Source organism: Nuphar pumila, chromosome 11, assembly GCF_984573655.1.
Source record: "Nuphar pumila chromosome 11, dmNupPumi1.hap1.1, whole genome shotgun sequence".
NCBI lineage: Eukaryota > Viridiplantae > Streptophyta > Magnoliopsida > Nymphaeales > Nymphaeaceae > Nuphar > Nuphar pumila.
The window spans coordinates 4,681,511-4,696,119 of record NC_143259.1 but is presented as its reverse complement, the minus strand read 5'-3'; the positions used below and the strand labels follow the sequence as shown (position 1 = coordinate 4,696,119).

Sequence of the window (14,609 nt, the reverse complement as noted above, 5' to 3'; positions counted from 1 at the left end):
TCTGGTTTCTCCCACTCATGGCCGCCATATAACTAGCTTGGGACATATGTCGTCCCCGTGCTCTGGCCATACGAGACCCACCCCGAGGCACAAAGTTTGTGTTCAGAGTTGCTCTTCTCCCCATGCCTCCTCGAGCCGCCATCCGATTTCCTCCCATTCGCCCACGTGCCGACCTTTCTCTCTGACAGTTGCATTGGTGATTCCTCCTTCCGTAAGGTGGAGGATGTCCCCCCTGGGTAGGGTAAGGGGAGTTCCGATGGTAAGAGTCACGATCTCCGAGTATAATGTAAATCGGAGGAGGCTGTGGCGTCAACTCTCTGACCACTTGAGTCATGCTCGTGATGACTCCCGTAACCATTGCCATTGCAGCAAAGAATTCCTCTCTTCCTACCAAGGGAGGCTCGGCAGGGTCTTGAGCCTGTGGAACCTCGTTGTTTCCTTGTTCGTTAGTCATTCCTAATTACATAATAATTTAATCACTAACGTGTATTATACAAGCAGAGACTTACATCTTGTCATTGAGTCTTATTACGAATGATGAACAGTTTTTGTGTAAACCTGGCTTTGATACTACTTTGTAACGCCCCGATCTGGGACCTCAGGAGTCCGAGTTCGGTTGGTATTACTTCCCAGAGGGAAGAGTGCAAAGCTTACACAGCGAAAAACGTGGTTGAAAAAAAAATTTATTTTATTTCCATAATCAACTTTTTCCCTATAATTGTTCATCATTCATAATAAAATAAAGGAAATACATCTTATTCAATGACAAGGAAAGTAAAAGATACCAATGCTCTGCTGAAGAAGAAGAAGTTGCTCACAAGTGAATGATCTAATGCCTGGAACCTACAGTTGTAATTAAAGAAAAATGGGGGTGAGTCTACAACCCAGTAAGAAATAATCATAAGTAAATAAACAACAATTTACAACTGTAGTGGGCTCTAAGCCCCTAGTCTTATTTTAATTCTCGATACACCACACATGTTTGTATATTTTAATTTTTCTCATTATCATTCTCAAATACTCTCTTTCACACAACTATTTCTAGGCTGACTATACCGGTAATAACCATCTATGGGTGTAGCAACCCTGTAGAACACCTCAATTCTACATGTTGGCCAAACAATGAACCATACACTCTCAGTGGTCCCCGGACCATTAGGCACTGCAGTGTACCACCACGGGGACCCCACCGGTAGCTAGCCGGGAGGTCAAGCTCTCAATCTCGGCATGGTTCATGCTACATCCTAAACATGATGGTTATCAACCATCCATGATCCTCTAGAGTCCCAAACCAGTGTGAGTGAAATCCTAAGTCATAACTAAGTTCACACATTAAACAATATTCTCAAATTCAAAGTTCACTCGTTCCCTCACGAGTGGTGCTATGACTAATCACAACACTTTTCATTCTTAATCTCATATTGACGTTAGGACTCACACCGCTCTTACTTAGCACGCAATGATGTAGTGTCTCTACATCATTAAATCACCAGCGGCCCACTCTCCATGGTGGCTGCACTCTCGCCGCGAACTAGGTAGCCCTTGCCACAGGTCGCCACTTTCGGGATTTAAGGGGTACTGCATAATGAACTCTAATTATCAATTCATACTACATGAATGAACTAAATGAGACTCTAATCTAAACTTAATCTCATCATAATGCATGATATTAATGATCAATTAGACATGAAAATTCAATTGCTTTCTATCCTGCATGACATATTACAACTAACATGCATTTCACAATAAACATGTATTTAAATGAACTCATAATGTCAAGCATGAAATTTATGCATGTCATGGTCTCACTCAAAGCTATCATGCTAATCACATAACCTCTATAACACTATGATAACAAACAACGTGAAACAAGTTTATTTACTTCTAAAGTTACTTATAATATCTCTTACCTCAAGTGCGAACAACGTATTCTCTCCGAAATCGATGCTCATGAAGCTCTAACAATAGGATCTGGTCATTAAAGCAATATACTTGAATCAGTTCACAAACCTCTTACTAAATTACCAAAATACCCATCCCGAATCTTTTTCAAGAAACCACGGTTTTTGTATTTCTAGTTTGACTGAATCTCATAGACTATTGGACTTCCCTCTTCAATACAAATCCAATGCACCAAATCTCACTCAATTCCGAGTTTGAAGTGCGAAGATATGTCCATTTTACTGAAATGGATCTCAAGTATCCAAATGGATTTCTTGGTACATTTCGGATTTGGGCCATCTGAGACTATCTTATGATCCAACTCTTATCTAGATCCAAACCCTGTCTGTTTGGATTCAGATCCATTTCATAACTGGATCCAAAACTGCTTGACTGGATCCAGAAAGTCTTATTGGGTCTGAACTGGATCCATTCTATTCTGACTGGATCCAGAATAGCCTGACTGGATCCAGGACAGATTGATTGGATCTGGGCCTGCTGGACTGGATCTTGGACAGTCTGATTGGATCCAGATCTGTCTGACTGGATCCAGGATCATCCGACTGGGTCCAGATCCGATCTTAGACAGGTCCAGATTGAACTGGGTCTGAACTGGAAAACCTAGATCTAGACCCGAATGGTTCGGTTTGGATTTTGGTTCAACCGGATCGGTTCAGACCCGATCCGGTCTGAACCGATTCTACTTGAACCCACAATTAACCGAATCGGTTTGGCTTGAACCGATTCGACCTGAACCGGTTCGACCTGAACCAGTTCGACTTAAACCGATTTGACCTGAACCGGTTTGACTTGAACCGGTTTGGATTGAACTGGTTCGACCCGAACCGGTTCGCCCAATCCACGTGACCCGGTTTGGTCTGGGTGCGACCAGGACCGACCCGGTTCGGTCTGGGTCGCACCCAGGCCGAACCAGACTCTTTTTTTTTTTTAAAACACTCGGTCTGGGCTCGACCCAGACCGGTGGGCTCGGTCTGGGTCGCACCCAGACCGACCCGGTTCGGTCCGGGTCGCACCGAACTGGTCCCCCCTTATTAAAACAGCGGAAGGGGCTGAACCCCTTCCGATCTCAGGTGCAGGGGCGGTCGGCCCCTGCCGGCCCTCCCTCTGCACCCACACGCCTGGGCCGGTCGTCGGGGCCGGCCGTCGGAGCTGGCCGCCATAGGGTCGGCCGACCCCCCCCCCCCCCCCCCCTTTCTCTCTTTCTCTGTATTTTTTTTTCTTTAACTGTAACTCGCCGGCATCCATGGTTGCCGGCCCTCTGAGCTCCTAACAGGGAAGTAGAACAAAGAAGAAGACGGAGGGGTGGCTTACCTCTCTGCCGTCGTCGGTATGTCTTCCTCTCTCTCGCTCCCCTTCACTCTTTGTCTCTCCCTCTGCCGCTCGATGCAATGCGGTGGACGGAGGCTGCGTGAGGGTTTTTATAACCCTCACGCAGGGTGAGGATAACGCTCACCCCCGCGGATTTTGGGGGGTGAGGCTTATCCTCACCCCCTCCTGTTACGCGGGGAAACCGCAGTTTCCTAATTTTTTTTTTCTTTTAAAAAAAACTTAATGTTTATCCCCTCCGGCTACTCTGTCGGAGGGGGTTTTACACATTTAGTGCAGTACTATAGTTGCACAAGGTAAAAGCATTTCTCAATTTCAAGGAATTCTTGTTGGGGAAAACCAGTTTTATGTTTAAAAAAAATCCCTAGTTAAAAAAAAAAAGGAAAAATGTTTGCCTGTGTGAAAAAGAAGACAAATTTTCATGTCCTAAAAACTCATTCATTGTTTCTCCCATGGGCTCTTGAGGTGCACAAATATTCGTGCATTAAGCACCTGATCACCCTCCATCTTGGGGACATGCTGTCAGTTGTGAGACCGAAGGCCTGATTAAAACTTTTGTTGTCATGTGATTGCACCTGATCCGGACTCCACTCATCTGGTAGGAAGCAGATCAGGTCATGCTGAACATGAGCGTTTTTGCTCATGCCGACATCATGGCCGTCTGTTTGCATTTTGGATGAATGCCACATGGCTTTGTTGACTTTTTATCTTTTTAAAATGCAAATCGGATGGCCACGATGTCGGCATGAGCAAAAACGCTCATATTCAGCATGACCTGATCTGCTTCCCATCTGGTAGGGATGACTTGTGAATGTAACCAAGTTGACAGGACGTCACAAGTTTGAAATCAACGGGTGACATCCCTTGCCGTAAGGTTGAAGCTGGGTGTACTCCCTGGTGGGCAGGGGGACCTCAAGGGTTTTACCAACCGGAGGCCAGCCAATGTGCGGTTGGTGAGTGGGAGCTGGGGTTGGTTTTGTCTTGGACAGTAAAACAAAACAAAACAAATGAATTCATTCTTTGTTGTTGTCCAGAGGGAACATTCCATTGACAATAAAACACTTGAAAGGGAGAGGTTCCCTCTATTTTTATCCTTGCCAATTACGTTATAAATGAGGCATGATAGGCAGCCATCACATTTATATGACCAACAAAGGGTCCATGCATGTCACAGTGGTGCCCACAATCTCTAGCCTACTTAGACATTGATTTTGATGTGCATCAAAGTGAGAAGGCCCACACCATATCTTGAATTGGTATCAGTTCTTCTTTATATGAAACTGCACCAAATTTACAGAATATTTCCCCGCAGATAACATGATTGACGAAAAAATTTCTATTCGCTATGGACCATAGAAACTCATTGAACCAAACAGGTTCACCCACTGGTTCATATGTGTCAATCCACTGTCCATACATGGGTTAGAGCATTAACACAGATCTCGTTCTCAGGAAAATCTCATGATATTGCCAAAAATCTGTTTTTCTTGAAAATTATTCAGAAAAATATCAGTATTCATAAAACTATAAAATATAAAAAAATAAGCAAAAATACAAAAACATTGGAAAATCGGTTCTTATAATGTTGAAAACAATTCAATATAGCCATGTTCCAAAATATCATGGTATTTTCAATAAAATATCAGCCACTGGAAATATTGCATTAAAATCTCATTAATTTCAAAATATCGGTGATGTTTGTAACATAGATTTATAATACTAGCTTGTATAATATAGAAATTCCGACTTTCTACAAGTTATTGACCTTCAAATCGTGCAATTTGAATATTTTTCTACTTAGAGGGTTAGGTGGTGCAAATTGAACCACCATTTTCTCTCATTCTCAAAAAAAAAAGTTGCCTTAACATAATTCAAGTTGCCCTAATATGTCGAATGCTAAAAGAATCCAAGGCAAACTGACACGGTGAGGTTCAACCTTTTTCTTATATCAAGAAAAATTTGCTAAGGCCCTGATAATGGGTGTTTGTGCTATGTTTCTTATTGCTTGCTAGCTAGGTGGACTAACTTCATGCATGATGTGATTTGCGCGTTCTAGAAGGATTCATTTCTTGGTTTATTTTAATGGTTCATATGTAAATAAATATAAAGTGGAGAAAGAAAAAAAAATAATTCCAGGATTCAAGCAAGGAAGTCACATGATGTCGACAAGGGTCAAGCACAAAATGCCGCATAATTTAGGGCAAAATACATGGGTTCTCCAAGATGGTGTTCAGGAACCAGTTGAAATCCATGGCTAGAATTGCTTCATTTTCAATCACTACATATAATAGCAAAACGTGTGTGTGATTGATGTCAATCAAAAGTGGCGTAAAGAGATGAAAATTAAGGAAAAATCAATGAGGAACATGATTTTGATGCCAAAGGCAAAGAGAAAGTATTGATGTCTCAATGGTGAGTTTAGATACCTCAGTTCATATCTAGCATGGACTGGGCTAGGCCTGTATTCAAGGTTGATTGGCTTGGTTTACACTTTGTCATGTCATGTAATCAGCACTTGATCTGTTAGTGTTTGAGAATAGGCAGAGAATTTTTTTTTGGATGTCCAGGTACCCTCATCGAGATCCGGGTGGGGTCACCACCACTCGAGCCCTTATGGAGCCTATCAGTGAAAGGCATCTGCACACCTGCAGGGTCGAGCCTAGATGGAAGTTTGTTACAGACTAAAGAAAAATTGAGTATATTACCCATAAATGTGCAGAGACTAGATGGAAGTTTATTACCCATTAAAGGAAAATTGAGTATAATAGCATGCAATTGAAGGTTTTGTTGGCCTTTCTCATGGGTCAAGTCCATGTCCAGTGGTCTGGACCTTGGCTCCAGATTAGACTTGAAACAAGCTAGAGTTTTCCTGGTCACACGTCAAAGTGATAACCCTTAATTTTTCATATCTGATTTTTAACAGAATTTTGAACTTGGTTTCAAAGAACACGCATCCCTGAGCATTTTGAGCACACTCCTTTCCCTTAGGGGCGTTTGAATGCCCCAGAGATCCAGATGCAAATGGGGGATCTCAGATCTTCAGATTTGTGGTCACCAAAATCCTCTAAATGAACGGTTGTCTGCTCCCGGGTTGGATACAAGTTCCTGGGATCTGAAATCCAGAGGACCTCGAGGTTCTTGAATCTGAAATCAGAGGCTCTCAAATGAAACCTTCATGAAGAAAGGCATGATACAGTACAGAGTTGTATTTCCATGCTGGATTACTGATGCCAGGGCGTATAACCCTATCACATTCTAGATGGAACTTGTATGGGCCTGGACCTATCTCTGAAAAACTTCGAGCAACAGGTCCAGTTCGGCCTAATTTATGCAAATCCAGGTCCAGGTCCACATGGGTAGGGACCATACGCCAGTCCCCTACCTTAGTAATAGACCAAGTCCACTGGTCACTGTTATAAGCATAAACCTTACGAATCTTTAGTCTAACTCAAGTCTGATTGATAAACATCCAAACCAAGTCCAAATTCCACCATCGAGCCCCCTGTGGATGTGACCTAATTAGACTTTTGAAGGCTTGTTTTATGGGTACAACTTATTGATAGCCCATGATTGAGCCCAGCTACTTAATCCCACATAAGGCTAAAACCAATTTATCTCTTGGGCATTGGGACTCCAAGGCTAGGTTAGTAGGCAAGCCCCATACTATTGGTGTCTATTAGTGACAAACAAGTGAACCATGCTTCTCAAGATTGTCACCATGTATACTTTCCATATCTTACGCCTGTAATTTTCACGTTGCAATAAAGTCTAAACACTAAACCCTATAATGTATAGATATAGGAAGGCAAGACCATAGCCACAAATCCCGGTTTTGGGGCTTTCCGTGGCAGGTATAATCTATCTATGTTTTAAAAATCTTTCTTTTTGTCTGGAAAATCTTGAGAAAATATTGGTACATTTAAAATTTTAAAATACATAAGAAAATATATGAAAATATAATGAAAACACAATAATACATGATAAAATCACAATATTTTCCGAGTAGGTGATCTTTTGAGAACATCATGATTTTTCCAAGATTATATTGGGTTCTGAAAATATCCCTATAATAGTATTTTCAAAATATCATCAATATTTGTTATTATGGGCCACATGCAAGGCCTTGAGCACAAGTTGGCCTTTCACTGGTTGGTGGTAGTCTTGCTCTTTTTTTGTAAATTTATAACCCGAAGACCTGATCGCGCTGGCTCAGCCTGCCATACCTACAGTCATCGTGCCGCCAGCCTAAAACTCCAAGGCTAGGACCCCTGCCCCGGTGGTAGTCTTGCTTGAAATTCAGTTTACTGAGACTTAATTTTACCAATGGCGCTGCTTGACTTAGGGGATTCAACATGGAAACATGCATCCACCAGGATCAGCACCACGTCACGGCCCAAAAGTTAGTGGGGGTTCTTTGAACAAGCAAGAAGGCTAACATGTGATCCACAATTACGTGCAAAGAAGGCTAACATGTGATCCACAATTACGTGCAAAGAAATATACATAGAAGATATAGCAAAAAGAAAAATTAGTGGTCTACATATCCAAGCATAGAAATGTGAATAGATGCAATCACCACAACAGAAACATCCAAAACCCCCTTAGCTAATAGCATCCACCATACAGCTAATACCGGCCACTGGGTTCATATGTGTCTATCAGAAAAACCAAATACCTCACTGACTGTCCTCTCTCTCATGCCATTCTGCTTCTATAAAAGCCTTGCCCCATATACCCACCAACACACACTCAAGTAGAGACCTTAGAGTTAGAGAGAGAGAGAGAGAGTTGAGAAGAAATGGCTTCAACATCCCCCTCCCTAGCTGTAATGTTTCTCACTCTAAACCTTCTCTTCTTTACCTGTCTCTCCTGCGGGTATGACCCATGCCCACCAAAATACAAGCCAAAGCCTACACCAAAATACCCTCCATACATCCCACCCTACCGCCCATCCCCCAAGTGCCCTAAGGACACTCTGAAGTTGGCTGCTTGTGCTGATCTGCTTGGCGGTTTGGTTAACTTGGTGGTTGGTCCGGGCAGCAGCCAGTGCTGTAGCCTCCTTCAGGGCCTTGCAGACCTTGATGCAGCAGTCTGCCTCTGCACCGTCATCAAGGCTAACGTTCTTGGGATCAACCTTAACGTCCCTCTCTCACTCAGCTTGCTGCTCAATGCTTGTGGTAGAGTGCCCCCTGCAGGCTACAATTGTGCCTAAGTTAGTTTTTCTGTTTCTTCTTCCTTTCCTATGTCAAATTCTGAGTTAGTTTGCTTTTTCTTGTAATGGGGTTGGTTTGTGTTTCTGTGATTGGCTTGTGGGTGTCCAAATTAAGCCTTAGGTATCTGCTATTTGTCACACCAAAAGTACTCTCCCAAATGTATAGGAAGTGGCCTTCTTGTGTCTAGTGTACAAGCAATGTTGCTTCCAATATGTTGTTCTGTTTCCAAGCTTTTGTATCTCTGGTATTGAATGAAATGCAATGTCAAACTGAGGTTTGCAAAACTGGGTTATTTGTCCAAGTGTACAATTACATGGGGTGACCAACAAGGCACCGTTAGACTGGACTGGATCTGTTCAGTGACTTCAGTCCCTTGAAGTTAAGCATGCTTATCATAATGTCCCTAGAATCACATTATTATAACGCAAAATTTCTTCCTTTAAAAGAAATTTAACTTGGTAATGACAATCTAGATGCATGGTGGAATACATCAGTAAGCAAAGCAACAATTATAGCAAAATTGTAAGACTTCACATTATATGCAAGCAGTGACCGGCCTGACAGCCACCCATCTTGGCATTCCTCCAGATGGGTGTGGTGCCCATCTCGAGAAATGTTAGGATGGATGGTCGTCAGCAGTGGAGCTGCATGCTACGCATGCAACGCCACAGCATAAAAAAATGACCTCAATTGTAAAACGAGTTTTTACAAGAGCTTGTCCAGCAGCAATAAGGGCGCAACTGCACCACCACCAATTTACTACAGTGCACCAAAAATATAAAATAATCAAGTACATTTTGGGCATTCGTATATTTTTTTTCCTTTTTTTTTGTGATTACATGCAATGTGTAACTACACAAAACGTACATGACAGTACATGGTTCTTCTAACGGGTTTTCCTTCCAACACGTTCAACGTTCTTTTTTTTTTTTTTCTGAAAAACGACATTTGGCGCAGTTTTGTTGTCGTTTTCCACCCAGAGATTTAGCGGCAGTCTCCTGAGCGCAAAAATAAAAAATGATGCAAGAGTTGATTCCCACTAAATCGAGAATGCTAAAAACATCTAACGGTTCAGATCTATCATAAAATACTTAAAACCTATGGGGGCAAATGGGGCCTATTCAGTTTTCTCTCTCTATATATATACACTAGATTATGTCAAGTGAAAATATGTCAACCTGTCCTGCAGGTGCATTCGGCATGGTCAATTTGCTTTAAATACACTATTGGACGTTGTATTTTTGATGAAAAATATGATTTTTGGGTGCTTAAATATTTACAAAAATTATGAGCCATTGATTTTTAAACTTTAAAATATTTTTTTTCTGCATCGTAATCAGATGATCCAAGAGTCTGTTTCTACAAAACCAAGCATCTAGATCACATCCCTAAGGTGAAATTTAAGAAAAAAACACACATATATATATATATATATGATAGCAAGTATTGTTGTGCAGAAGGAAGCCAATAGCATTTTTTTTGTTACTTACATGTTGCATTGGAGTTGTCGGACATCACATCTTTTTTCTCATCAATGAAGACATGTTTTGATTATAAATCACTAGAAACTTTTCATGTTAAACAATGTAAGCAAGCTATGCAAAGCGCACAAGGGCCTCACATACCTGGCTAGGTAGATCTGATTAAGGCGTTTAAGTTGAACAATGACACGGGCTCGATATTTGAGGTGTATCCCTTGCTGCAAGGTGAAAACCAACCAAAAACTGTTCCCAATGGAGGGAGGGGAGTACTTGTGGAGTTTCACCTGCTGACACTAAAATATAGCCATGGTCAACCAGCCACTTTTGTGCCCATGCCGGGATCTCTGAACCATAATGGTGGCTTTTATTTATTATCCAAAAAAATAATAATAATTCATGCAAAAGCTTCCCTGTTTGTCTGAATAATCATACAAAAACTTCAAATTGGTAAGACATTGGTCTTACATGTATATCTACAAGAAAAACGTTAATTAGCTTGCGACAAAAATAATCCGTCGCAATTTTGAGATAGATTAGCGAGAGAAAATTAGTCGTCCATAAAATTGAAATTAGTTGTGGAATTTGCGACGAAAAAATTTTGTCTCAAAATTCATCGTTAATTAGCGACATAAATGTTTCATCTCAAACTTCATCACAACTTCGTGATGGATGAGCGACAAAAAAATTTTGTTGCTAATTAGCGATGAATTTTGATATAGTTTTTTTGTTCGTTGCTAATTTTTGATGTAAAACAATCCATCTAGGGCACAAAATTAACTCTGCTCTCTCTCTCTCTCACCTCTTTCGTTGACCGCCCCTGCACTGCTCGCCATCTCCGCCCTCATTCTCCAACGACCCACCGACAGCTCCGTCCGGGGACCTCGTCGGCCACCTCCCGTTCTCCTCCCTCAGTCATTCCCCCTCTGTCGCCCCTTTCCCTCGGGTGAGCCCTCTCTCTCGCTCACCGTATTCTGGCCACCCAACGTCGGCGACCCCCACTCCGCGTTCGACCCTTTTAGGTGTTCTCTTCCCCCCTCTTTGTTGTCTTCTTCTTCATATTCTTTCTTCTTGTCTCTCTTCTCCATCCTCGTGTTGGCCTGCAGCTCACCGGCAACTCCACCCTCCCTCTTCGGCAGCCTCTCCGGCCAACCCCACCCTCCCTCTCCGGCAGCCTCACCGGGCAACCCCACCCTCCCTCTGTCATCCCTTTCCCTCATGTTGGCCTGCAGCTCGCCGACAACCCCACCCTCCCTCTCCGACAACCTCGCCAGGCATCCAACCCCGTCCGTTCATTTTAAGTTTTCGTCAGGCAAGGGCGAAGCCCCTGCCATTTCAGAGTTCCAACAGGCAAGGGCGAAGCCTCTGCCATCGGCTTGGTTAAATTGGTAGGGGCAAGGACCCTGCCTGCTGTGATTTTTGGCAGTCAGGGGCCTAGCCCCTGGCACTCCATCCATGCTGCTACCTGCAAAATACACCATGGAGCATCAGCTCTAGCAAGGTGAGAAGAATGTTTGATACCTCGGGTGTGCATCCTTTGACATAAGATTGAAGCCAATAGGGCTCCGCTAGCTAGTGCACGTCACCTTTTGTTGGGCCGCTCCAAGTTCAAATCCCACTGGTACCATTGTATAACTGGTAGGGGGCTGCCTAACCCCAGCCGGTCTTTATAAAAAAAACAAGATTGAAGCCAATAGAAAACTATCTCTGTTGGGCAGGAAGAAGTACTCATGGAGTTTTTTACACAACGGATACCAAAATAAGGCCGTGATCAAGTGGGCTTAGGCTGGCGAGGGCAGATGTCAGCCTGGCATGCAGTGGTGGCGGCGGCTTTGGTGGGGGTGGAGGTAGTGGAAGTGGCGGAGGCAGTGGTATTGGCTTTGGCAGTGGCAGTGGCAGTGGTGGTGGTGGTGGTGATGGCGGTGTTGGTGGTGGTGGTAGTGGTGCTGCTGGTGGATTTAGTGCTGGTGGTGGTCAATATCCAAGTTACCCACCGTATGGTGGTGGTAGCGGTGGTGGCAGTGGTGGTGGTAGTGGAGGAAGTGGTAGTGGTGGTGGTCGATATCCAAGTTACCCACCGAATGGTGGTGGTAGCGGCAGCGGTGGTGGCAGTGGTGGTGGTAGTGGTGGTGGGAGCGGATATATGCCACCTGCTGTAAAGCCGCCACCAACTACATCTGAAACGTGCCCCATCAATGCATTGAAGTTGGGTGCATGTGTTGATGTGCTTGGTGGGTTGGTGCATGTTGGGCTTGGTGACCCCGTGGAGAACACCTGCTGCCCATTGCTGCAAGGGCTTGTGGAGCTTGCTAGAAGCTGCTGTTTGTCTCTGCACCTCGATTAGGCTCAAGGTTCTGAACCTCAACATCTACATTCCTCTTGCTCTTCAGGTCCTCATAACGTGTGGGAAGTCTCTTCCTCCTGGTTTCGTCTGCCCACCTTTACCTTGAGTAGGTGTTTCTTGGTTTCTTCCATTGGAGTATTACTCTCTTTTTGTCTTTTGGTTTTATGGTTGGGATGTGGGGGTAGGGTCGTATAGGAAAAGGTGGGCCTTTAGTTTGTCCGCTTGGTTTCTTAAGAATAAGTGAGGTTCCATGCTGTATCTTTTACAGGTTTATGTATTACCGCAACAGTCGGATTCTATAATAGACCTTACAGCAGATATTTTCAAGTTGAGCCAAAGTTTCCCAGGAAAGTGTTCGAGTGGTCTATATATATATATATATATAATGTATTAAGAAATATAATGGTGATATTGAAACTAAACTGATAACAAGCTAAGGAATTTTCATTGACTCCGTGATTATATGCCCTGGTAGTCCTCCACAGTCCCAGATGCCCTATAAATATCTTCATTTGGTTGGTAGTGAACATCGTATTATCGTTCTCTTTTACTATTTGATTAGTTGAAGGGATAGCTAGTTTCCTTAAATATAACTTTTCTATTGTAATTAATATTTCTTTAATCATGTTATCATTGGTTATATATGATTAGTTCCTGAATCCAACCTCAATAAAAGCGTGGTGGGCTCATAACCTAATATATCATAAAATGAATTATGGAAGAACCACTTATTGGATGCAGCTTTGGACGATCCTAACGGTACTTTGGTGAATGTGGGTGGTCGGCGTTCTCTTCAGTCAATCAACGCTCAGGATAAGCCCAGGACAGAATGTCCAAAAGTGACCAGGATCCTTAAACCACAGTGACAAACATTTTTTTGGCAAAATCTCATTTTTCAAAAACTTATGAGAAATTAATTTTTTTTCAAAAATCTCATATTTTTTTGGCAAAATCTTGACAATAAAAAATAAATTTAAAAATATAAAAAATAAAATTTATAAGAGCATATTAATAAAAAATATTTAAAAATAAAAATACATAGTTTTTTTTATGATAAATAGTTGTTTAAAACATAAATATCGCGTTTAAATTGCAATATTTATGTTTTTTTTCATAAATCTCATGATATCTTGAGAATCTCACAAAAAAATTAACGTTTTTAAACTTTCAAGCAATTTCTCAGGATATTATCGTGAGATTTTCATAAATCTCATGATATTTGTCACAATGCCTTGAACCCAGAAAGAGAAATCACACGTGTGACACTAGAATGTGACACTCAACAACCATATATGCCCTCATTGTAATGCCCCAAAGTTCCGAACTTATAACTTTTTAGGAAAATTTTAAAAGTTTTGTAATCATTCTTTTTCCAGAGTTTAAAATAGCAGTTCAGTGGAAAATGATGTTTAAAATAATAAGTGAACGGACCTTAGGCACATTACAGGTGAACTTTTCTTTATACAACGGATGTGTATCTCCGTACAATCATTAAAATCATATAGATTCAAAACAAGGTTTTTAAAAATTAAAGTTTACACGAAAGGTAGAGTTTCAAAGAAACCCTTATACCAAATTACAAAATGTCCTCAGGAGTGAAACGTTTGGAAAAAAGGTTTCATCTTGATATCATCATGTCATCGTGTCATCGCTTATCGTACCGACCTAATTATTACCTGTACCAATGAAACATGTCAGACTTATAAAAATCTGGTAAGTGAATAGAGATCAAAATTAAGAACAAAACTAAAATATACATTGTTCTTTTCATGACGTGTAATTCAGAATAAGCAAAATGAGCATGATAATCTTGTTTTGATATTAACTGTCTTAAGGGTACGCATAGAAGAGAACATAGAAACAATTGAGACTGCTTGAGAGTTTGTTATTCTATGTATTTTGATACCTCAGATAACTAGCTGAGTCAATTCCTAAGTGGACGGCCAGTGACCAAGAGAAAATTTTCCAGAGGCATTCGTGACAAGTGATGCATCTAACTTCTATAGAAGTCCATGAGATCTACCACATAGGATAGTTTTTGGTAGCCCCGTCTCCTAACTCCAATGACTGGAGATACCGAGTCAATTGCTACTCGAGGAGCGTAGTTGTTAACAACATGTCTATCAGAGTTTTTGTACCATCACATCTTCTCTTTTGATGGAACCAAAGAGATGAATGAGTATCTCAGGTTTTATTTTAACTTGACCCATTCTACATGCTTTGGTCTTTAAACCAACTCGACCATCTTGCCTATGAAGGCAATTATCACCATTTATGTGATTTCCT

The 14,609-nt window shown here is 41.9% G+C and overlaps 1 protein-coding gene and 1 pseudogene across 1 annotated transcript; both read left to right on the top strand.

The window, feature by feature from the left end:
* Positions 1 to 8,041: 8,041 nt before the first annotated feature.
* Positions 8,042 to 8,785, top strand: LOC149821709 (14 kDa proline-rich protein DC2.15-like). Its single transcript, XM_089980494.1, has one exon. The coding sequence runs from the start codon at positions 8,087 to 8,089 to the stop codon at positions 8,498 to 8,500; it is 414 nt and encodes a 137-aa protein (XP_089836620.1). The 5' UTR covers positions 8,042 to 8,086; the 3' UTR covers positions 8,501 to 8,785.
* Positions 8,786 to 11,197: 2,412 nt separating this feature from the next.
* LOC149821708 (uncharacterized) lies at positions 11,198 to 12,429 on the top strand (annotated as a pseudogene).
* The last annotated feature ends 2,180 nt before the right edge of the window (positions 12,430 to 14,609 follow it).

Bases quoted from the DNA above. Each gene is read 5' to 3' on its own strand.
- LOC149821709 (XM_089980494.1), top strand. From the start codon at position 8,087: ATGGCTTCAACATCCCCCTCCCTAGCTGTAATGTTTCTCACTCTAAAC.